This window comes from Cricetulus griseus, chromosome 6, assembly GCF_003668045.3.
Source record: "Cricetulus griseus strain 17A/GY chromosome 6, alternate assembly CriGri-PICRH-1.0, whole genome shotgun sequence".
Classification (NCBI taxonomy): Eukaryota; Metazoa; Chordata; class Mammalia; order Rodentia; family Cricetidae; genus Cricetulus; species Cricetulus griseus.
The window spans coordinates 146592866-146616829 of NC_048599.1; the positions used below are offsets into that span (position 1 = coordinate 146592866).

The window sequence follows — 23964 nt, forward strand, 5'->3', positions numbered from 1 at the left end:
CGCGAGACCTGAGTGGGCGTAGCTTCCCACGGGTCTGTCAAGTCTCGCGAAGCGAGAGCCTTGGGATTTGCTCCGAGCGGTGCTCGCCCGCCCACTCTCAGCCGCTCGGTCCGACCGAGCGGAACCGGGATGGGTGAACCGGAATCCGGGTACGGATGGTTTTCCAGACGACCAGGGACGTGGTCCCACCTCAGGAAGACGTGCGGAAACGGAAGTTCTGAGAATAACAACCTGGACGCCGTGCGGCGCGGTTTTGACGCCTGTCAGCCAACGGGAAGCTGGATTAAGACCCGTCTGGGGCTAGTGTGCAGAAAGTTCTTCAAGATTCTGTGCGTGATGGAACCATCCAAAGGATGGACTCTGCGTTAGTGTTTGGAGTGGAGGAGCAGGCCATAGAGGGGCTGGCCTCAGACTCTGAGGGCCGTTTGCAACCGAGCCAAATGCATATCTAGGTATCTGGTGGAAACCAGTGGTCAAGGGCTGGAAAGGCCCCGAGCTCAATTCCCAGCAAACACATCACAGCCATCTATAATAGATCTGGTGCCCTCTTATGGCCTGCAGACATATGTGTACGCAGAGAGCACTGTATACATAATAAGCAAATCTTTTTTTAAAAAAATTACATGAAAGCAAGAGGAAAAAGTTCTAAAGTCGCTGCTGTCTTGAGAAATACAATATTGTTGGAGGAGGAAGAACCATTAAAAGATAGTCGACAGCTGTGCTGGGTAATCTTACCTCAATTTGACACACAACTTAGAGTTATCTGGAAGGAGGGAACCTCAATTGAGAAAATGTCCCCATAAGATCCAATTGTAAGGCATTTTCTTAATTAGTGATTGACGGGGGAGGGTTGGTTGTCCTGGGTTCTATAAGGAAGCAGGCTGAGCAAGCCATGAGGAACAAGCCAGGAAGCAGCACCCCTCAATGGCCTCGGCCTCAGCTCCAGTCTCCGGAATCCTGCCATGTTTGAGTTCCTATCCTTTATTTCCTTCAAAAATAAACAGTGATATGGAGGTGGAAGCCAAAAACTCCCTTTTCTCCCCAACTTGCTTTCTGGTCATGGTGTTTTGTTGCAGCAGTAGAAACCCTAATGAAGATAACAGTCAACTATTTCAAGCAGTTGGAAAGTCTGGTCCTCAAGGCCAAGGAGATGAGTCTGTTTTGGAAAGCGAGCACTGCTTCCTATACTTTAGGGAAAGGGACAAAAATTCAGAAATCTTAGACAAAACTAAGGATGGGATACTCCTGTGTGTGTGTGCATGTCAGGGACTCAGTCGAGTTCTGTGGCTTTATAAGAACTCTAATCCCACTTGTCTTTGGAAAAAGATAAGCCACCGTTTTCCTGTTTTATGCCATGCTCACCCAGAAGTATCAGTAACGATTGCCTTCTTTTCAGATTACTTCATGAAACCTAGAAACAGATAGGCAGAGAAAAGTCTTAAATTAAAGGTGCTGGTGATTGTGAACAAAAGTGCCAGCCATTCAAACTCATCCTTTGCTTACTTTAATGTTGATAACTTGTTCTCCCCACTTCCTCTCAGAGGCCTGTTTAGTTTTGGCCCCTGAATTGTATTTTGGAAGCATTCAGTAATTATGCCAAGAAGACATTAGATCACTTTGCTCACTGCATTGAAAGAAAGAAAAAAAAAAAACCTAACTTAAGAAACTCAGCAGTTAGCTGGGCAGTGATGGTGCACCCCTTTAATCCCAGCACTCGGGAGGCAGAGACAGGAGGATCTCTGTGAATTTGAGGCCAGCCTGGTCTGCAGAGCAAGTTCCAGGACAACCTCCAAAGCAATACAGAGAAACCCTGCCTCAGAAAAAACAAACAATAACACCAAAAAACACCAAAAAACCCCTAACATTAAGAAGGGAAAATATGGAGCTAAGAGCTTATATCCATAGACATAAAAGACCAGTCCCTACAAGCAGAAATTAAAAATAATGCTAAGGAGGCTTGTGTTGCTGAATGTTTTCCTGTTTTGTCTCACCCATCAGTCCCCCGTACCTGCTTATGAAATAACCACTCAGAGGTTAATATTAAATAGAATTGCTTGGCTGATGGCTCAGGTTTATGACTGGCTAGCTCTCTTATAAATTAACCCATTTCTACTAATCTGTGTATTGCCACATGACCTTGGCGTTACTTTTGTTCTGGAATCTTTCTCCTTAGGCTGCTGACATCTCTTTTCTTGGGCAGTTGGCTTGAATACCTCTCGACCTCTCTCTTCTCCTGTATATCTGTTTAGATTTCCCACCTAGCTATATTCTGTCTTTCCATAGGCCAAAGCAGCTTTAATTATCAACCAATGGGAACAATATATATTCACAGTGTACAAAAGGACATCCCATCTCAAGCTGGAGAGATGGCCTGAGCCATCTCTGAAGGTTAAGAGCACTGGCTGAGGTCCTGAAGTCAAATCCTAGCAACCACATGGTGGTTCACAACCATGTGTAATGAGATCTAGTGCTCTCTTTTGGTGTGCAGCCACATATGCAGGCAGAACACTATACATAATAAATAATCTTTAAAAAAAGATAACTTATCTTTTAAAAAAAGATAAGGAAATTTAATGCTGTGTATGCCAGGCCTCAGCCCCCCACTGCCTGCAATTGACATGGATCCTGTGCCTACAAGATAGCTCAGCAGGGAAAGGCACTTGCTGTCAAACTGATCTGAGTTCCATTCCTCATGGTGGAAGGAGAGAGCTGACTCCCACAAGTTGTCATATGGATGCAACACCGTGTTGTGGAAGTGCTGGCACATAGACACACACGGCCTCCTGTAGGTATTTTATTTTGTGGGGACCGCTGGCTCCCAAATAACCACACAGAGACTTGTTAATTATAAATGCTTGGTCAATAGCTTACACATGTTACTAACTAGCTCTTTTTTTAATTTTTTATTTGAATTACAAACAAGATTGAATTACATGACAATCCCAGTTCCCCTCTCCCTCCCTTCCTCCCCTTCCACCCCCACAACTAAAAACCTACCTATCACATATCCTTTCTTCTAATCTATACCTGACTCAACCTTTCTGCTCCCTTATGACCTCTGCATCCCTCCTCTTCCCTTCTCATTCTCGTAGCTCCCTCCCCTTCTTCCCATGCTCTCAATTTGCTCAGGGGATGGTGACCCTTTCCCCTTCTCCAGGGGACAAAGTTTGTCTCCTTTAGGGTCCTCCTTGTTTACTAGCTTCTCTGGCAGTATGGATTGCAAGCTGCTAATCCCTTACTCTATGTCTAAAATCCACATATGAGTGAGTACATACCAAGTTTGTCTTTTTGTGATTGGGTTACCTCACTCAGAATGGTTTCTTCGAGTTCCATCCATTTTCCTGCAAATTTCAAGATTCCATTGTTCTTTTCTGCTGAGTAGTACTCCATTGTGTAAATGTACCACATTTTCTCTATCCATTCTTCGGTTGAGGGGCATCTAGGCTGCTTCCAGTTTCTGGCTATTACAAATAGTGCTGCTATGAACATTGTTGAACAGATGTCCTTGTTGTATGAATGTGCTTCTTTTGGGTATATGCCTAGGAGTGGAATTGCTGGATCTTGTGGTAGACTGATTCCAATTTTCTTGAGGAGTCGCCATACTGATTTCCAAAGTGGCTGTACAAGTTGGCACTCCCACTAGAAGTGGAGAAGTGTTTCCCTTTCACCACATCCTCTCCAGCACAAACTACTAACTAGTTCTTACAACTTAAATTAACCCATACTTATTAATTTACATGCTGCCATGTGGCTCATGGCTTGTTATCTCATTTTCTACACATCCTACTTCCTCTGCATCTGGCTGGCAACTTTGCCTTTTTTCTTCCCAGCATTCTCTCTCTCAGTCTGGCTCTCCTGCCTAACCTCTTCCTGCCTAGCTATTGGCCAGTTGGTTCTTTGTTAAACCAGTGAGAGCAACAGATCTTCACAGTGTACAAAAGGATTATTCCACAGCACCCTCCATATGCAGTGGATTTCTGAATAACCTATAAAGAGGTAGAAGAGAACTCACAAAAGAAAGCGATGGGAATCAGTGACGGAGAGGGATGCAGGATCCAAGTCTGAGGGGCAAGTCCAACACCGGCCAGAGTAAAACTGTCAGAATTTCATAAGGAGGAAAAGGGAGAATTGATGAGAATAAAAGGCCTCTAGAAGCATGTTTGTAATCCCAGGAAATGGGAAGACTGTCCCAAGAGACTGCCAAAGCCACACATGCACAGTTGGACTTAGGGGATCTAACCTGAGAATTGACTCTGAAGAGAGTAGAAGCATCCAGAGGTTGCTTCTTCCAAATGTTGGTTTCTCCTGACATCCATCTTTCAGCATCACAGCACGACTGCCACCACTCCCATAGCCACAAGCCACACACCGGTAACATCCAGTCATCCAACAGGCGTTGAGCAATAATGTCTTGGGAGATGGACTGAGGCAATGGTCATTATCAATGCCGGTTTTCATTGATGTAATAACTATGAAGGATTATAGTATAGTACTGATTTACTTTCATAGGCTTATATAGGTTTTTTTTTTTTTTAGGGATCTTCAGTCTTATTTTTTCTAACTATATTTTGTACAGATATTTCATTTACAAGTAAAAACAGGTAGTTGAAAACTGCTTTTGAAACTGTAGCATGGTTATACGTTTTATAAATTACTCAATATTAATCTTTTGTTTTTTATATCTGGGAAGGAAGTATGAGCCTTTCCTTATTCCTTTCATCTCAAGGAAGTGATTTGCTTGAATGTACAGCTAACAATTTAATTTTGGTTATTATTTTTGCTAGGAAACCAGGGCTTTAACAATAGATAAAAAGATCGTTACAAGTACTGGCAGCTATGAACTGGTCTCACAGACCAGATTTGGTTAATGTTGTGTTTCTCTGCTCAGTTTGGAACAATTTTTGGTTTGTTTCCCATATTTCCTCATTTTTGTTTGAGAGTTTGCTACATTTTATGCAATACAGTAAATGTTACCAGTGCACTTTTTAAATTATTGTTTGACTATTATATGTGTCTGTGGGTGTGAGTATGTCACGATGCATGTGTAGAGGTCAGAGGACAACTTGCTCCCTTTCCATCACTTGGATTCTGGGATTGGCTCAATTCATCAGGTTTGATGGCAAGCTTAATGAACTATCTCTCTGGCTCAAAACTCACTAGTTTAAGTGTATATTTTGTTGAACACACACACGTTCACACACACAACAACAACAACCAGAATAATCTAGATATATTAGATTATTATAAACAGTTCCTTAACGCTCTTTCCCTGTGCCTGGAGTTGTCAAATTAGGCTATTTCACATTTAAAAGTACAGCTCAGCTTTTTATTCTTTAAACGCCTTTTTTTCTTTAAATTTTATTTATTTATTATGTATATAACATTCTGCTTCCATGTATATCTGTACACCAGATGAGGGCACCAGATCTCATAATGGATGGTTGTGAGCCACCATGTGGGTGCTGGAAATTGAACTCAGAACCTCTGGAAGAGCAGTCAGTGCTTTTAACCTTTGAGCCATCTCTCCAGCCCTTGAATCCCATTAATCCCATCAGAGGTAGGCGGATCTCTGTGAGTTCATGGCCAGCCTGGTTGGTCTGCAGAGCAAGTTCCAGGACAGGCTCCAAAGCAATACAGAGAAACCCTGTCTAAACAAACAAACAAACAAACAAAAAAACAAAGCAAAACAAACAAAAAGTTGGAAACTTTAGCAACTAAGGACTCTGTATTCCTGAAGGTCAACACTCAGCTGCTGACTTACTGCTTTTCTCCAGTTTGTGCTGCTGCCTTGCTTCTAAGTGGGTCTGTGTTAAAATGAGATGGTGCTGGGCTTAATTCTAGCAAAGGACAACTAACTGGCCTGGGAAGGGAGGGATCAATCAGTGGGAAGAGAAGTAGAGATCAAAAGTTAAGGTACAGGTAAGTCGGGAGGGAGAGAGGGAGAGAGGAACATGTGACAGAGAAGCAGTTCTCTGTGTGCTTCATTTGTTTGACTTTGTGGGTGGCTTTGGCCTGATGACAGAAGAGTTTTATCTCTGTGTTGCAGCTTTGTGTGCTGTGGCTTCTGAAGGTTTTGTTTCCTAAGAAAGGTTTGTCTTTTTACCTGTATGTCTATGATTTTATTGTTTACTTGAAGAGAAAGGAAAAGTAGCATTATTTTTGCTTGAGTAGTAGCTCTAGAAAGTAAGTTCAAAGGAGAGGTGAGACCAGTGGGGAAAAAAAACAGCTTCTCTTCAAGGGCTGCTGGCAGGCTGTCTCCTGGCCAGTCTAGCTGGGAGGGGCAGAGCTGGGTGTTGTCCTGGAAAAAGGTGTGTGGGGGTGGAGGAGGCTGCAACTAAAGGTCCTTGGTTCTGCCTGCCAGCGGCACCCTACCTAAGGCTAACTAGTGCTCCATTACTGACTAGTGCTAAATCCCCAGCAACACCATGGACAGGCCGGAATCACGGTGCCCTCCACCAGGCTCCCTCAGGCTATTTGTCCTTACATGCCTCCTGGTGAGTGCCCTGCGCGCGTCTCTTTGCCTGAAGCTTCTACTTGGGGGTTGAGGGGGAAGAGATGAAGAAAAGGTATTTCTCTTCTTTGCTCCGGGGTTTTGAGCGATGGGCAGCTTGTAGAAGAACTGAGATCTTTGGAAGCCCTTAACGTCTTGGAAGCTGTGCAGTGCTTCAGGGTTACCAGCACCCTTTCCTGTCTGCCTTGTGGGGATAAGTGGGGCCGTGTTTTCTCCTGAGACCCTTTGGTAGGGTCTTTACCTATTGCATTATGCTTTCCTACCGTTTTCTGCAGGCTGTTTTCTCATCTCCTAAACACTTTACAAAGTTAATGTTAGACGCGACAGCAGAATAATTGCAGCTGGTAGGAGAACAGGACTGTAGTAGAGTCCCAAGCCCAAGGTTCTGCATGACCATGGTGTACTCATTTGGAGCGATTACCCCATCTCTGGCCATTATGTCCTCATTAGTGAAAACTTGGTAAATCTCTTTGAGGGTTTTTGTTTGTTTTACTTAAGCTCCGGATTTGTAGCTAGGAAAACATACAAGCTGAATGTTGTGTTGATGTCACAGTATTTACAGATTACTTAAAACTAGGTTGGTTAAAAGTTTAATCCACTGGGTTAGGTGAGGCTTGTGAAGCCAACTAACCTCTTAGAGGCAGAGATACTTTAAGACACTGAGAAAGAAGCCCAGCGTGCTGGTGCATTCTGTAATCCCAACAGTCAAGAGGCTGAAGCATGGTGATCCCTGCATAGCTGAGGCATTCCTGGTCTACATAATGAGTTCATGCCACCCAAGGCTACATAGCAAGCCCCTGCCCCCCCCCCAAAAAAAAAAAAAGAAAAGAAAAAAGGGAGAGCCAGGTGGTGGTGACGCATGCCTTTAAGCCCAGCACTCAGGAGGCAAAGGCAGGCGGATCTCTGTGAGTTCCAGACCAGCCTGGTCTACAAGAGGACAGTCTCCACAGGCACAGAGAAACCCTGTCTCGGAACCGCCCCCCCCCCAAAAAAAAAAAAAGAAAAAAGGGAGAATGGATGGATCAGATAGGAAATAACTGAATGATACATAAAAAGTTCATATAAGTATAAAATTAGAAATGGTGTATAGTAAAGATAGAAAATACATAAAGTATTAAAACTTTATAATGTGAAGACATTTCTTTAAAACTTGTTTGCAGAGTTGCCATAGTCTGTAAAGGAGCTTGCCATGAACCTCATTCTGATGTACAGAAGAACTAGGCACAGCAGCACACATCTGGGACCTTAGCACTAGGGATGGTGGAACAGATAGATCCTTGGAGCTCATTGAACTGTCTCAAAACAAAATGGACTCTAGACAAAGAACTATAGGTAACTAAGGAATTCTGAGAGCAGGAGAAGTAGCCTTCTCCAGGGATATGTCCCTAACTGGTTATCCATTACCAAGTGGTCAGCCCTGAAATTGTCTGTCTATAACACTAAATAGATCGAACAGGTTGTATTTACATATTTATGTGCATATGTATATGAATATATATATGCAGTGACAACAAAGAAAATGAGGGGAGTGGGAGGGATTGGAGGGAGAAAAAGGAAGAGGGGATGACAATTATATTTTAATGTCAAAAGAATGAGTTTTTTAAAAGGTGGAAAGCAACTGAGGAAGACACCCAACACTGACCTCTGGCCTTCACAAGCTCAGTGCATCTGCACATGTATGCATATGTACACACACAACACATAAATTATAGTCAGATCTTTTCCCACTATAGTGAGCATTCGGTATGCCATTGACAGTGGTGAGTATAGCTGCCTTCAATTATAGTAAACATTTCTGTCAGAGAATGTGATCCCTTCCATCCACCCATTTTGCATTCATAGAAGTCATTTTCTAAACTGCCATCCATTGTTGGGGGGCCACACTGACCTTTTGTACTGATGATACTTTGTTAAAGTTTATTGGTAGTAAGATTTTTTTCTTTTAGGGGGCCCACCACCCAGCTCCCAAATGAATCACCTAGGGAGGCTTATTCTTAGTTATGAGTGCCCAGCCTTGGTTGGACTTGTTTCTACCAGCTGTTCTTATTGTAAATTATCCTGTCTGCCTTTCCCCCAGGCTTTCCCTGTTCTCTTGCTTCTGTAAATCTTATTCTGTGGACTGCTGTGTAGCTGGATGGCTGGGTGGCTAGTCCCTGACGTTCTGCTCTCCTTGTTCTCTCCTTGCTCTGCCTTCCTTCTTCTCCTTCTAATTATACTTTCTGTCTACCAGCCCCACCTATCATTGCTCCTACCTCACTATTGGTCGACCGTTCAGGTGTTTGAGACAATCACAGTAACACAACTTCACAGAGTTAAACAAATGCCACACACCTTCAAATGATATTCCCCAGCAAATGTACACAAGCAATTTCCACTGTCTAAAGTGCTAAGGTGCTGTCAATACAGAAAAAATAGGAATGAAGACTTAACTGCCCAATGGGGGAGGTGATAGCAACCACAATGTATTTCAGTGTGCTGGCAGTTCTCATCCCTACCTGTTAGATGACAATAGCGTCCCCTTCCCAGTCATGAGCCAAAAATTGTCTTCAGACATTGCTAAGTCCCTTGGAGGACAAAAACCACCCTGGTTTGAGTTTGTATCCCCTGCCTCAGATTACTTTGAGTGGAGGCTGCCTTAGGTAGCCTTTTAGTGCATTGACTGTGAACTCATGGCACACTTCCAGGGCAGCTAATGTTGTGTTTGTATGTCAGCTTTGTGTCCCCACCACACCTGCTGGCTGAAAACCCAGATCTTGCTTGTTTCAGCTGAGGAACAGCCAGGCTGCCTCCTTCCCTTCAGTAACATTTGTGGGTCAGCCTCCCCTTGGTAAGTGTTCCTTTTGCTTACAGTTGTGCTCAAGCCACATGTTAGGGAATTTGGGGGTCACAATCTGTGCCACAGCTACCATTGAGATGTTAATTAAAACAGCCAAATAGTGAAAAGCAGGCAAAAGAAAGATTGACCCACATTGGGAAGAGAGATGAGGAGACCCAGTGGTCCCACCAAGTCCATCCTCATTGAGGAGCAAGATGTAAAGAGCCAGGCATCTGCACATGGAGGCTCTCCAGGTCAAGGTGACTCACCCACCACTAACCCATCATTGTCAGGGTCTTGTCTCCAACAAGGTGGTCCAGCAAACTGTTAGCTAGCTGTATTTGAAATCTATTTCTGGGAGGCAAGTTCCCTCTCTGGTCAGTGTTGAGTACAGCCTTTTTCTTCTGGTAGCATGAGCATCCTGGGGAGAAGTCTAGTTTCTTGGGCCCATTGTTCCAGCAGTCGAATGGTCAGATTGAGGGACACATATATTGCAGAAAGGCCAGTAATGCCCTCAAGCCCTACTTCCTTCAAGTTAGCTAATCTTGACACTGCCATCTGGTTTGCATACTGACAGTCCATTTTGCTAGCCTGCAAGTATTTATTGAGAGCCAGGTGTCAAGAGCTAACCTGGGGTTATGGTCAGGGTTTTTGGTTTTCCCCAATAAACCAAATGAGTTTTCATTTAAGAAACAATGGTAAAAGCTTCCTTGAAAATCTTGGTTCGTTTTTGCTTCATAGCTATTGGGTCAGTTCCAAAGGGTGCTGTGTTGAAGTGGAGGCATTAGAGGAAGCTGTAGGGGTTAAGAAGAATTCAACCAGAACATAAAAATCTAACTCAGGACATTAAAAAACATCACCTAGTGGGCTGGAGAGCCAGCTTGGTTGTTAAGAGCACTGGTTGCTCTTGCAGAGGACCTGGGTTTGATTCCCAGACCCACATGCTAATTCACAACCATCTGTACCTCCAATTCCAGGGGATCTTCTGGCCTTTGCAGGCACCAGACATGCACATGGTACCCAGACATACATACACACAAAACACCCATACATATGAAAAAATTTTAAAAAGGGTAAAACAACAACAAAACATTATTCAGAGCCTGTCAAGAACTACAGTCAGAAACCACATGATAATTTAAAATGGGGGGAGGGCAGAGGTTCACTAGAAGAAAGCATGAGTCTAGGCTGCGAGACAAGAGGGCAGCCATTGCTCAAGCTGGCTGGGTTGCATCCTGACTCTTAGGCTGCCACTGTCCTTTTAATGCTTCTAAAATGACGCTGGAATGGAAGGTACTTCAGCTCTTTTCCTCGCAAGTGCCTTTCGTTACGATAATAAGAAAATGATAACTCAGATGTTTTCTCCCACAGCTGCTGTCACATTACTCAGAGTCTTGATGTCTTTTTCTAAGCCGGTGAAATGACTTCCTAAATAGGCTGCTTCCTGTCTGGTCTCCATTCCTGGCCTGCTCATTCTTCTACTCTGATTGACCGTATTGCTACTGTCCTACTTAAAACCTCCAAAGTACCTGCTACCTGAATTCAGACCCACACTCGCCAGCTTAACCCCCTTGCTTTGTAATTCTAGCCAGCTTCATTGCCTCCCGACCTTCTCCTACCCACATAGGAAGACCCATGGAAACAGTGTACTCTATACCCCTTGAGTTGGTTTAGTGCCTTAGTGCCCCTCATCAATAATCTGATTTACTGTCATTGTTTGAATGTTTGCCACAGGCTTGTGTGTTTGAATACTTGACACCCAGGTAGCGGTCTGGTTTGAAGGGACAGAGACTCTCTGGAGAAAGTAGGTCATTGGAGGTGGGCCTTGGTGCTTATAATTTGACCTCTCCAGTCTCTGCTTCCTCGTGTGGCAAAACGTGAACAATCAGCTTCCACACATTGCCCTCACCATGGTGGACTACTGTTTTGTTTGTTTTAAAATGTCCTGGGCTTTTTTGTTGTTGTTTTGTTTTGGTTTGGTTTTGGTATTTCGAGACAGGGTTTCTCTGTGGCTTTGGAGGCTGTCCTGGAATTAGCTCATAAGACCAGGATGGTCTTGAACTCACAGAGATCTGTCTGCCTCTGCTTCCTGAGTGCTAGGATTAAAGGTGTGCGCCACCACTGCCCGGCTAAAAATGTTCTGTTTTTTAAGGGAGTGTGTGTGTGTGTGTGTGTGTGTGTGTATGTGTGTGTGTGTGTGTGTGTGTGTGAAGATATGCACACACATATCTGTGCAAGTTTGTGTTGAGTGCCTCCCATTGTTGCTCTCTATTTCAGTAGAGTCTCTCACTGAACCTGGAGCTGATTGACTGGCTAGACTGCTGTCCAGTGAGCCCCTCTGAGTCTCTTGTGTGCCTCATAGCGCCGAGACTACAGCGTGTGCTGGCATGCCTAGAGTTTTGCCTGGGCGCTGGGGATCCAAACTCAAGTCTTCATGCTTGCACAGCGAGCACATCACCCAGTGAGCCATCTCCCTAGCCTGATTGAATTCCCCTAAACTAAACCCAAATAAAGTCTGCCTCTCTTAATTTGCTTCTTGTCAGGTATCTGCTTAAAACAATGTCAAGAGTAACTAATACAGAAAATTGACGATGAGAAGCAGGGCTGCTGGTATGATAAGCCTGATCCTATTGCTTGTTATGCCTCTGGAATTGGTTTGTGGGAGGAACCTGAAATGGTTTGGAGCTATGGCCTAGGGAACCTCTAGACTGGTGTAAATAGAGCCTGTGGATCTGTGGTGGCACTCTAGAGGGCCAGAGTAACTATGTAAATGTTAGTGGTGCTGTGCTTCTGAGGGTTCAGAGTAGAGCAAAGACTCTCTGCTGGGATAAGCAAAGGAGCTCATTTAACCTGAAGGGTTTTTTTTTGTTTTTTGTTTTTTGTTTTTATCTTTTACATTCCAATCCCAGTTCCCCCTCACTCCTCTCCACCCACTCACCCACTCCTTCCCCCACCTCCAATCTTCTCCTCAGAGAAGGTAAGCCCTCCCTTAGGAAATCTACTAAGTCTGTCCCATCATCTCATTGAGATAGGACCAAGGCACCTCTCCATCCCAGGGCAGAGCGGGCATGGAGAAAGCAGCTGCTCTTGTTAAACAGGTCGCCTTTAGAGAAACCCGGGATTTAGCTGCTGGGGCATTAGGAAAGGTGCCCTAAGGGCAAAACCCTTCCGGTGGAAAGCTCTGTTGCAAATTCATTTGAAATGAGAGTGCTTGAACAGATTGCCCTGCTGGAACACGCTGCCCAGGGTAGTGGTTTTCCAGATTTAACCTTAAAGGAACACAGAGAACACTGCATCTGTGTTCTAAGTGGGACAGGCTATATCCGAGTTGGCGGCGGAACTTGGCTTTCCTCACAAGATGCTGGTATTACAGGCATGCAAAGCACAAGAGTTACAGGCTCACAGAGGCCGCACCAGAATCCACAAAGTTCAGAGGCCAGATTCCACGGATGCGGCTCCTGAGTGGGCTGACTCTGAAGCTGTGAAGGTGACATCTCGGTTGCAGTGGTGACGGCAAGATATTGGGAATGCTAGAAATATGATACTGGTGGAGCTGACCCAAGACGGGACACACAGGATATGTGACAGAGTTGGAGGGGCGGGGCTAACCGAGCCTGGTGCAGTATTGAACTCTTCCCTGAAGGGTCTGGGTCTGCCCTGCTGGGTTTTGGTCATACTTTGGCTCAGTTTTCGATGCTAAGCATCTATTCTTAACTTTGGTAATGAGAATGTCCCCAGTAGGGTATTTATGAACTTTTGAATTATAGGGGCTCCTCACTTTGAACTTCTGTGGAACTGTAAGACTATGTATGAAGACTTTAAAAGAAAGACTGAATATATTTGCATTGTGAGATGGTCATGGACCTTTGGGGGCAGATATAGAATATCCTTGGGTCGATATGAAATGTCCCCAGTAGGCTCATATATTTGAACACGTTTCCCAGCTGATGGTGTGGCTTTGGACACTGTGAAACTTTCAGGTAAAGGTTAATAACTGGAGCAAGTTGGCAGGCAGCTTCTGTCTGGTCTTTGCCTTCTTGGCAAGATAAACACCTCAGGCTACAGCACTGCCTGTTGTCCTGTTTCCCCAGCCACACACACCACATGGAAGCCAAGTTGCTTCCAGTCATCACAATGAGAAAAGTAACCAATACAGAGAGTATCTGCTCAGCAAAGCCTGCTGTGCTCTTCCCTCAAGGAGAATCGATTTCTGGGTCCTTGTAATGATTAGTCCCAGTAGTGTGTGTTGCATAATTTTAAAACTGTATGTTTGTATTCAGCTATGCACAACACCTGGTTCAGATAAGTGAATGCAAGTAAAATTGTTTACTAAAACATCAGGAGAGATAAGTGCTTACCATTTAAAATAACCTTCATAGGATGTTAGTTCTTCAGCAAGTGAAAGCTACAATTACCTGCAGTAACACTTCCATGCAGTAAAAATGGATTTGAACTCATCCAGACTTGAGTCCAAATTCTGGCTTCAGCATATAAAGCTATAAAGCTATGGTTTTGAGAAAGGTTTTTTTTTTTTTTTTTTTTTTTTTTTGCCTTAGTTATTTGTGATCCTCCATTTTTTTCTTAGCTGCAAACATCTAGGCTTGAGCACTTTGTTTGTGTATGTGTGAATAAACTAGTATGTATGGGTGCCAGAAGTCAGTCTTGGTGTACCACTCTTCATTCATCTTGTTACTTATTTACTTAATGTGTATGAGTGTTTTGCTTGCACCATGTGTGTGCCTGTGCCCTGGGAAGCCAGATGGGGGTGTCAGATCTCCTGGAACTCGGGTTTTGAGCCACCATGTGTGTGTTGGGAATTGAACCCAAGTCTTCTGAAAGAGTATTCAGTGTTCTTAACCTTGCTCTTTTTTGGAGGGGGAGTGTTGGGTAGAGTCTGTCATTGGCATAGATCTTGCTGAGTAGGAGCCACAAGTATGCCAGCTGTCCCGTGAGCCCTAGGGATCTGCCAGGCTCTGCATCTTTAGTGCTCAGATTACAGGCATGGACCACCAAATCTAGGGTTTTTCTATGGTTTGTGGGAATCTAACTTAGGTCCTCAAGCCCACTTGGCAAGCACTTTACCAACTGAGCTGGCTTCCCAGTCCCTGGGCATGAATACTCTAAGTAGTAAAGTAAAATACAGGTCTCTGGAATTAGTTTGTAGATGGGGATAACAAAGTGACTCCAGTCTGGTGGAGCCAGGAATCACTGACCCGTGTTTGTCTTTTCTACCATACAGGTCCTGACAGCTGTTCTGATGTACCCTATGCTCAGGATCTTTAGCCTCTGGTTCCACTCCTCCCTCACCAGGAGCTATGTCTCTGGCACTTACTCCATCGTTTTTGTCAACTGTCCCAATGAGCAAATTGCCAGAGACATTGCCAGGTATAGTGCAGGGGCTAGGTGATGCCCCTAAATGTATGGGAAGATACCAGGGGCCATATGGTAGCCCTGCCATTACTTTTGTCAACCCTTTCTAAAGTCCAGTGATGAACTCCATACTTTCTGCTTGGCGTGGGATGAGGAACCTGTTGAATGATCCTGCTTGGAGTGATCCAGGGCTGATCCTATTGCTATACTAGAGACTGTTAAGTAATTGATGTGGCAGAAAAGGAATATGAGGCCCATAGAGACAGGTGGATTGCTTAAGGCCATAAAAGAATTGGGAAAACCTACATGGGGCAATTTAAACCCCCAATTGCTAGTCTAACTTCTTTTCTCATCCCCTTAGCTCAATTCCTGAGGTGCTCATGATAAGTAAGAAAGAAGAGGCTGCCCCATGTATTGGGTGTTTTTCTAGAAATGACTGTGGTGAGCTAGAAAGAGCACTGGGCTTGTAATTACATCATAGTTTTACTGTTGACTGTGCTACTTTTATTTATGTGGCTTTGGGCAAGCGTTTTTTTTTTTTTTTTTTTACTCTTTTACTCTTAGAGGGCCTGCCACCCAGCTACCAAATAAATATACACAGAGACATATTATTACTTATAAATGTCTGGCCTTAGGTTGCTTTATTTCTAGCCAGCTTTTCTTAGTTTAAATTATCCTGTCTATCTTTTGCCTCTGGGCTTTTACCTTTTTTTTTTTTTTTTTTTTTTCTAGACAGGGTTTCTCTATGGCTTTGGAGGCTATCCTGGCACTAGCTCTTGTAGACCAGGCTGGTCTCAAATTCACAGAGATCCGCCTGCCTCTGCCTCTGCCTCCTGAGTGCTGGGCTTAAAGGCATGTGCCACTACCACCCGGCTAAATAAAGAAATCTTAAAAAAAAAAAAAAAGATCCAGGAAAAAACAACTTGAGAAAGACTTTCTACTTGCCAAAATAAACACTGGGCGGGCAACTTCTGCTTGGAGTTGTATGAGTTCTTTGTGGTCACGTGAGGATCTAGAAATCAGACAGGTGTGCAGCAGAGTGGGGATGACATTATGAAAGTAGCTCTTGGGAGTGAAGGTGAGACACCACTGACTAAACCAGTTTTCATCTAGTAAGGTAAAGAGGAGAGCTGCCTATCACAAAGCAGGTACACATTTCAGGCAGGAATGACAGGCACAGTCCATGTCCATCTTCTGCAGGCCCAGTGCCAATCATCTCATCCCCCCACCACTGAGCTCACATTTAAAGTGGCCTCCCACAGCTGCTTCTCTGTGTCCTCAGATGCTGTGTGTGCAGTTACAGGACATGATGGTTTGAAGGTGGATGTAAAAAGGCGATCCCCACCCTTCTGTTGCTTTAACTAAATGTCACAGAATAGATAATTTATTTTTAAATAAAGATTTATTTCACCTTCTGGTTGTAGCTCTGGGAATTCCAAGAGCATGGTACTTGGCATCTGACAGGAGCCTTCTGCCTGCATTATAACATGGCACAGGGCATCCCTGGAGGTAGAGGGCAAGCTTGCTGATTCGCCCTCTCTTCCTTTCCTTTTGAAGTCACTAATGTCACCATGGGGGCCCCACCATCACAACCTCACTGACCACCCTCTAAAAGCTCTCCCTCCAAACTCATTAACAGGATTTGTGGGATTAGATTCCAGCACAGGAATTTTGGGGACACACTCAAACTGTGGTACTCTCCCTTTGGCCCCCAGCATTCTTCTTCTTCTTCTTCTTCTTCTTCTTCTTCTTCTTCTTCTTCTTCTTCTTCTTCTTCTTCTTCTTCTTCTTTTTTTTTTTTTGGTTTTTCGAGACAGGGTTTCTCTGTGTGCTTTGGAGCCTATCCTGGCACTCACTCTGTAGACCAGGCTGGCCTCGAACTCACAGAGATCCACCTGCCTCTGCCTCCCAAGTGCTGGGATTAAAGGTGTGCGCCACCAACGCCCGGCTGCCCACAGCATTCTTAACCTGACATAGAAAACTGTGCTCTTCTGTCCGCATAGCCCTGACATTGAACTAGCTACAGCACCCTTTCAAAAGTCCCAAATCCAGCTCTCATCTGAATTCATTTGGGTGAGACTCAAAACACACCTGAAGCAAAGCGACTTCACTGGCTTGTGAAGTCAAACAAATTACCTGTTCTAAAGTACAATGGTGAAGCTGGCATAGAGCAGACATTTACATTTCCAAATAGAGAAATAAGCAAGCAGTAGGGAGTAGCTGGTCTCAGGTGTCTTACTTAGGGTTGTCATTGCTGTGATGAAACACCATGATCAAAAAAGCAAGTTGGGGAGGAAAGGGTTTATTTGGCTTACACTTCAGCATTGCTGTTCATCACTGAAGGAAGTCAGGACAGGAACTCAAATGGGGCAGGAACCTGGAGGCAGGAGCTGATGCAGAGGCCATGGAGGGGTACTGCTTCCTGCCTTGTTCCTGATGGCTTACTCAGCCTGCTTCCTTTTAGAACCCAGGACCACCAGCCCAGGGATGGCCCCACCCACAATGGGCTGGGCTCTCCCCCATCAATCACTAATTAAGAAAATACCCCCACAGACTTGCCTATAGCCACATTTCTCTCTCTCTCTCTCTCTCTCTCTCTCTCTCTCTCTCTCTCTGTGTGTGTGTGTGTGTGAATGTGTCTCTCTCTCTTTTAGAAATTTATCTGTTCATTTATTTGTGGTTTTATGTGCATTGGTGTTTTGCTATGGGTGTCGGATCCCCTGGAACTGGAGTTAAGTTGTGAGCTGCCATGTGGGTGCTGGGAATTGAACCCCCGGTCCTCCTGAAGAGCAGCCAGTGCTCTTAGCCACTGAGCCGTCATCTCTCCAGCTACCTACAGCCACATCTTATAGGTGCTTTTTCTCAAGTGAGTGTTCTTCCTCTCTAGTGACTATAGTTTGTGTCAAGTTGGTATAAAACTAGCTCTGCTGGTAGCTCTACAGTTTTGTGTCTTGATAGCAGTTTAGTCCCCATAGCTCTCCTAGCATTGCTTAAATGAAGATTGTGGCAGCTGTGATTCCCACATTTTCACTTCATTAATTACTTGCCAAGGTCCTCACCTACAGCTTCATTAACATAGACTTTCAGAATTAAGTTTACAACATAAGAATTCTCAGGGCATATGTAAAGCATAGCAGGGGACAGACACCCTAAATGATTGTTTGCTTAGACTTAGATATTCATAGTAATTCCCACCCCTTCTCTTAAAACCTTGCATTTGCTCCAGTGATTACCCCTACCCCCCTTTGCTCTAGGGCCATACTGGATAAGAAGTTGGCTGCCTCTGTGAACATCTTGCCTAAGACATCTTCACTGTGAGTTTTGCCAAGGCCAATGGAGGGGAGTTGGGAGTGTTAAGGTTGGGTCCTGGATGATAGAGAGAACATGGAACAAATGGTGAGCTGTTGGAGAATGTTTAAAAGGCATTTAATCAACACTTCACAGTTGACTTGTATTCAGAGTTTATGTTTATTGTCAATTTGTGTCATCCAAGGAAAGCAAAAAAAATAATAATAAAAAGTTATGTATAGAGAAAGGAGGGAAAAGCCATGCTATTGCTCAGCTGCTCACTTCCTTTTGAGCATGGCTCCATGACTTGGCTTTCCTTTTGATCTCTAAGCCTTAGCCTAGGTCTGTTGAATTAGTCTTTCTAAGGCTGAGGTCTGAGTTTCTGAATTTTTAAAATGTTTTCTAGAGGCTTATGAATGTAGCTCAGTGGTAGAGTCCTTGCTTGCCTGTTGTGTATATGGTCTTGGGTTTGCTCTCCCGAATAACAAAAAGGAAGAAGGGATGGAGGGATGGAGGGATGGAGGGAGGGAGGGCTAATGGAGGAAGAAGCAAGGGAAGGACGGAAGCAAGGAGACCTCATGTGAAATCTTAAGTTAGGAAGCTGTCTTCAAGAGAGAACCTCCAGGAATGCCCTGGTGGGTGCTAAATGCATTTGTCAGAATGGTTGGACAAACTGACCTGTGGGGCCTTGGCCAATTCTAGACTTCTTTTATGGGTGCCTTAGGGTTTCTATTGCTGCGATAAAACACTATGACCAAAAAGCAAGTTGCGGAGGAAAGGGTTTATCCATATCTCTGTCAAAAGGAAGTCAGGACAGGGACTCAAACAGGGCAGGAATCTGGAGGCAGGAGCTGATGAAGAGGCCATGGAAGATGCTGCTTACTGATTTGCTCCTCATAGCTTGCTCAGTACACCTTCTTTTAGAATCCAGGACCCAGCCCAGGGATGGCACCACTCACAATGAATGGGCTGGGCTCTCCTGTATCAATCACTAATTAAGAAAATACTCTACAGGCTTGCCTGAAGGCCAGTCTTAGGGAGGCTTCTTCCCAGTTGAGCCTCTCTTCTCTGTCTCTAATCACTCTAACTTGTGCCAGCTAAATGGGTTTGGGGGAAGATTGTGGCATCTCCTCTTCAGTAATTTACCTGCTCTGGCAGGTTTGTCAATTTGACAGGCTTCTCTTGTGACTGTCACAATTTGATTTTGTTCTCTTCTCTAGGTACTTTTGGAAGGGAGAAATAGAAGAATCCACTGAGATCTTGTTGGTAAGTGAGGATAGGGGCAGAGGTGATTTTAATAGGACAATGAGTGACATCAAGGTCATTTTCCAGATTCTAATTAGAAATCAGGAACAAGCCTGGGGTGTAGCTCAGCGACGACTTCTTACATGCAGCGGTCCTTAAGTTCAGTCCTCATAGAGACAAAAACAACATCAATCAACTGATTGAGGTTCTTGCCCCACCTAAGATGTTTGAGGCTCACTAGCAATCTAGTGACCTGGTCTGGTGACTGTGAGGAATGCAAAATGGCCATATGAATGGTGGTTTGAGCTGGGATTCAGGTCCCAAATTGCTGATTAATTTTCTTCTTGTCACAGCTAATAAAGACAAAGACTTCCAAGATCTCCAGGCTGTCCACTTACATGAGGTGAGGCTTCTCACTCATTTACTACAGGGCCAGGTCAGGATGTTCTGGGCACTGAGTAAATGAAGCTGGGGAGTGGGGGAGCTGGGGTTTAGCCACGGCTGCCCATAAAACTCCTTGCCCTTCTCTTTGTCTCAAGTTCTTCATCTGGACAATTGACAGTAGAACAAGATAGTTTACACTGGTGGTTTCAAATCTTGGTCTCAGATCTTTAAAAAAGATTATTCAGACTCACAAAAGCATCATGGGTTAATTTCTAGCTTGTCCCAGTAATGCAGTCCTAAAGTTCACACTTTGAGTCCCAGTGATTAATGTCAGGAGTTCACAAAGTGAGGTCTTTTTACCTCTGAGGTCTCCAAGGCTTTGATAAGTCCTTGAAAGTTAACTTTTTAGTCATAAGTGCTAAGGATTTTGAAAACTGTTTTTACCCAACAACAAAACCCAACAACAAAACCATTATATATTAATAACACAAATACCATTTTTTATGAAAAGTAGTCATATTTCTCCAAAACCAAGAAGTTAATGAGAAAATGGCATCATTCACATTTTGCAAATTGTGGCTTCATAAGATAGCTGCTAGGGACAGTTTTAATTTTACAATGACAAATTCAGACAAAATTTAGAATTTTAGCTTGCAAATGATTCTGTCAGTGGCAATCCCCTTCTACCTCCAGTATTGGGGATGGGATTTTGTGTCACTTCAGACCTACTGGATAGAACTGCATTCCAAGAATCATACCTAGTGACTCTTGTCCACATTGCCACTTGAAGCATTGGTCTAACCAGTGGCCTCAGTGCTGGCCATGTGTTACATTGTTTGAAGATATTTTTCAATTGTCCAACATAAGCACTACCTCATGGATTCCAACTTGGTTTGTCTAGTATGGGGATCAAATGCATCGTCACTATTATTCTTGTGTTCTTTCTTGTCCATTGCATCCCAACCACATTTCCCCTCCTTCTACTCCTCCTAGTCCTTCCTCCCACCTCTCCTCTCCCCCAGATCCACTCCTCCTCCGTTCCCTTAAAAAAAAAAAAAAAGGAGGCCTCCCAGGAATATCAACCAAACATGGCATAACAAGTTCCAATACGACTAGACACAAACCCTCATATCAAGGCTGGGTGAGGCAACTCAGTAGGAGAAAAAAAGGTCCAAGTGCAGGCAAAAGAGTCAGAAACACCCCCATTCTCACTTTTAGGAGTTTCACAAAAAACCCAAGCTACACAACCAGAAAGCATTATGCAGAGGACCTGTCTCAGACCCATACAGGGTTTGTGTTTTGTTGCTTCAGGCTTTGTGAGCCCCCCCCCCCCCGTGAGCCCTGCTTAGTTGATTCTTTGGGTTTTCTTGTGTGGTGTCCTTGACCCCTTGGCTCCTACAGTCCTTCTTTCCCCTCTTCTGTGGGGCTTCCCTTCCCCCCAGCTCCAACTAATGTTTGGCTGTGGGTCTCTGCATCTGCTCCCATCAGTTACTGCATAAAGCCTCTCTGATAATGACTGGGCTAGGCACCAATCTATGAGTATAGCAGAATGTCATTAGGAATCATTTTATTGACTTTTTTTTTTGCCAGTAATGTTTGGTTCTATCTTGGGTCTCTGGGCTGTCATGGCTCTGTTTCCTGGCCATCCAGGCAGTGTCTGGTGTGGGCTTCCTCTCATGGCATGGGCCTCAAGTTGGACCAGTCATGGTTGGCCACCCCCACAAGTTCTGTACCACCATTGCTGCAGCACATCTTGCAGGCAGGGCAGATTGTAGGTCAAGTACACTTCTTAAGTAGCATCCTATGTTGACTGTAATGTGCAGCCTGGGCTACATGACCTTGCTCTGCATGATAAAAGTCATTTCCTTAACATCTTAGGGAAACTAGGATTTTGTGGCCACAGAGCTGTATGTAGCTGAGTCTGAATTTTAACTACAGGGAAGGCCCTGTTATTAGCACATCAGCAGAGGTCAGGGAATGAGGCATCTTGGTTGAACCTAAACTGAAACCTGCAAGGGACAGCTTCTGGGTTAGGAGAGAATTCCAGAGTCTACTTCTTCTGATGCTGAAGTCTGGCTTCCTACTCAATAGTTGTACCCTAGTGCTTGAAAAATATTAGTATACTTTTTGCGTCATCTGTCTATCTATAAAATGGGTATCAACCTATCAGGTTCTTATACATATTAGAATATATGAAGTATACCTATGGAGTGTTATTGCTAACATATCTGATTCTTTGAGTTCAATATGTCTGTTTATAAAAGATTCTGGCTTCCGTGTCCATGAAATGAGCTCATCAAACTGATAATCTTCTGCTTCTGAATAAACCAACCCTACTTGCTGTAAATGCTACAGTGTTTATTTTTACTATGATTAGTTAACTGTTATCTCATGAGAATTTCCCAAGGGCTCTATGTTGATCAGAAGGTAAGCAAAGAGGGGGCTAGAGAGATGGCTCAGCAGCTAAGAGCACTGGCTGCTCTTCCAGAGGACCCAGGTTCAATTCCTAGCATTCACATGGCAGCTCACAACTGTTTATAACTCAAGTACCAAGGGATCTGACACCTTCACATCAATGCACATAACATACAGTTAAATAAATTATTAAAAAAGAAAGAAAGAATTATTATGTGCATCAGCACATGAGAGACTGACACGAAGACAACTGGCTTTGTGCACTGAGTGCCAGGTGACTGAGCCAAACTTGCAAAAAGGGCCCTGTGGGGGAAGGTCAAGGACTGTTTAGCCTTGAGGCTCAAGAAAAAGGATTTGGGTTGGTCAGCAGGAGCAGTGAGGACTTTGTAGGTAGGAAGGAGTATATAGACTTTGGAGAAGGGGCAGGAAGACACAGTGATGTGTATGGATGGAGGTGAAAAGAGTCGTGAGCTCCAATGTGTATAAAGCTGGTCTCCAGCTAAGTGTCCTAGCTGGTCCTCAGCAGTCCAGCCAAAAAGGTGTTTTTATCTCCTTCTGTAGGGACATTCAGAGAAATTAAGTGACTTGTCCACAGTCACAGAACCAAATAAGGGCAGACATAGAATTTGAACCCACACCTCTAAGACTTTAAAGCAGCAGTTCTTAACCTGTGGGTTGAGATTCATAGTAGCAGCAAAATTACAGTTATGAAGGAGCAATAAAATGATTTTATGGTTGAGGGTCACTACAACATGAGGAGCTGTACTAAAAGGCTGCAGTGTTAGGAAGGTTGAGAACCGCTGCTCTAAAGGCACTGATCCAAACCAGCACCTGTTGAATGGGAAACAGGCTCAGGCAGGCTGGCCCAAGGCAGTGAACCACAGCAGCTTACAGGGGTCTCCAAGAGTCTGTGGGTTGCGTTTTGTCTTGTAGGTTGATCCTGTCACAGTCACTCATTAGAGCTCTGCTTTCTTTCCAAAGGTTGGCTCATCCTTTTGAAATCCCAGAGGTCTTCAGTATTCCCATGGACCCAGGAGATGCTCGCTATTTAAAGTGGCTTGAGGAGGGCATGAAGGAAAACTAAGCAGATAAACTGCAGGCTGCTGGCTTGGCTGTAAGCCTTTCCTGACTGTGCTCTGGGAAAAGCAGGCCTCCTTCTGCCTCCCTAGGGGGTTCCTAACAGCACAGAAGTGACCTATGCATGATGAATGAAGGGCTGAGAATTTCAAGGTCCGAAGTGAAGGCCAGCCCGACCAGCAAGCACCAATTGAAGCCTGTCTCTGAGTGCTGTGTGTTTGCAGGTGGACAGAGGGTGAGGATGCAGGGACAGAGGGGAGGTGGCAGTGAGGGCACTGGGCCTGCTGTAAGTGCTCAGGTGTAAGTGCTCCTCTGCTTCTCATGGGGACAAAGGGCCTTGCTCACCTGGGTGTGTGCGGGATAAACATCTAAAGAAACTAACATGTGCGCTGTTCAAAATCATGTTTTGCAGTGGTACCGTTTCAGGGGTCAGCAGAATTACTTATTATTAGACAGGCTTTTGTTGCTCCTGAACTTGCAGAGGTGAGCCTATACAGACTAAGGAAATATCAGGGTTTCAACACAGCCTGGTGAGCTGAGAGTAAGCTTTGGCTCTTTATTAGACTTAATGTAACAGATATGCAAAGACCCTGGAGACATATGTTCTCAGCCCTGGTAATGAACCTGCTGGGCCAGGGTTCTTCACATTTGCTGTACAGAGCTTCTAGGGCTGACAGAGGAACCCCTGAACTTCTTGAGGAATGCAGCCCCCATCCACATCCTAAGTGAAACTGCCAGGAGTTTGTAAATCACTGTTGTGATTCTCCATTTTAAGCATCATCAAGAAAAACTGCACTTCATGGAATTCCTTACAAGTAGGCATGCTAAATTACACAGCCTAGCCATGGTTTCTCATCCT

The 23964-nt window shown here is 44.4% G+C and overlaps 1 protein-coding gene across 1 annotated transcript; it reads left to right on the forward strand.

Annotated features, from left to right (window-relative positions):
* Nucleotides 1-63: 63 nt before the first annotated feature.
* On the forward strand, nt 64-23478 carry LOC100756214 (protein CutA homolog). Its single transcript, XM_027423706.2, has 6 exons — nt 64-329; nt 14566-14711; nt 17951-18010; nt 19205-19250; nt 19583-19632; nt 23010-23478. The coding sequence occupies exons 2-6, from the start codon at nt 14584-14586 to the stop codon at nt 23110-23112; spliced, it is 387 nt and encodes a 128-aa protein (XP_027279507.1). The 5' UTR covers nt 64-329; nt 14566-14583; the 3' UTR covers nt 23113-23478.
* The last annotated feature ends 486 nt before the right edge of the window (nt 23479-23964 follow it).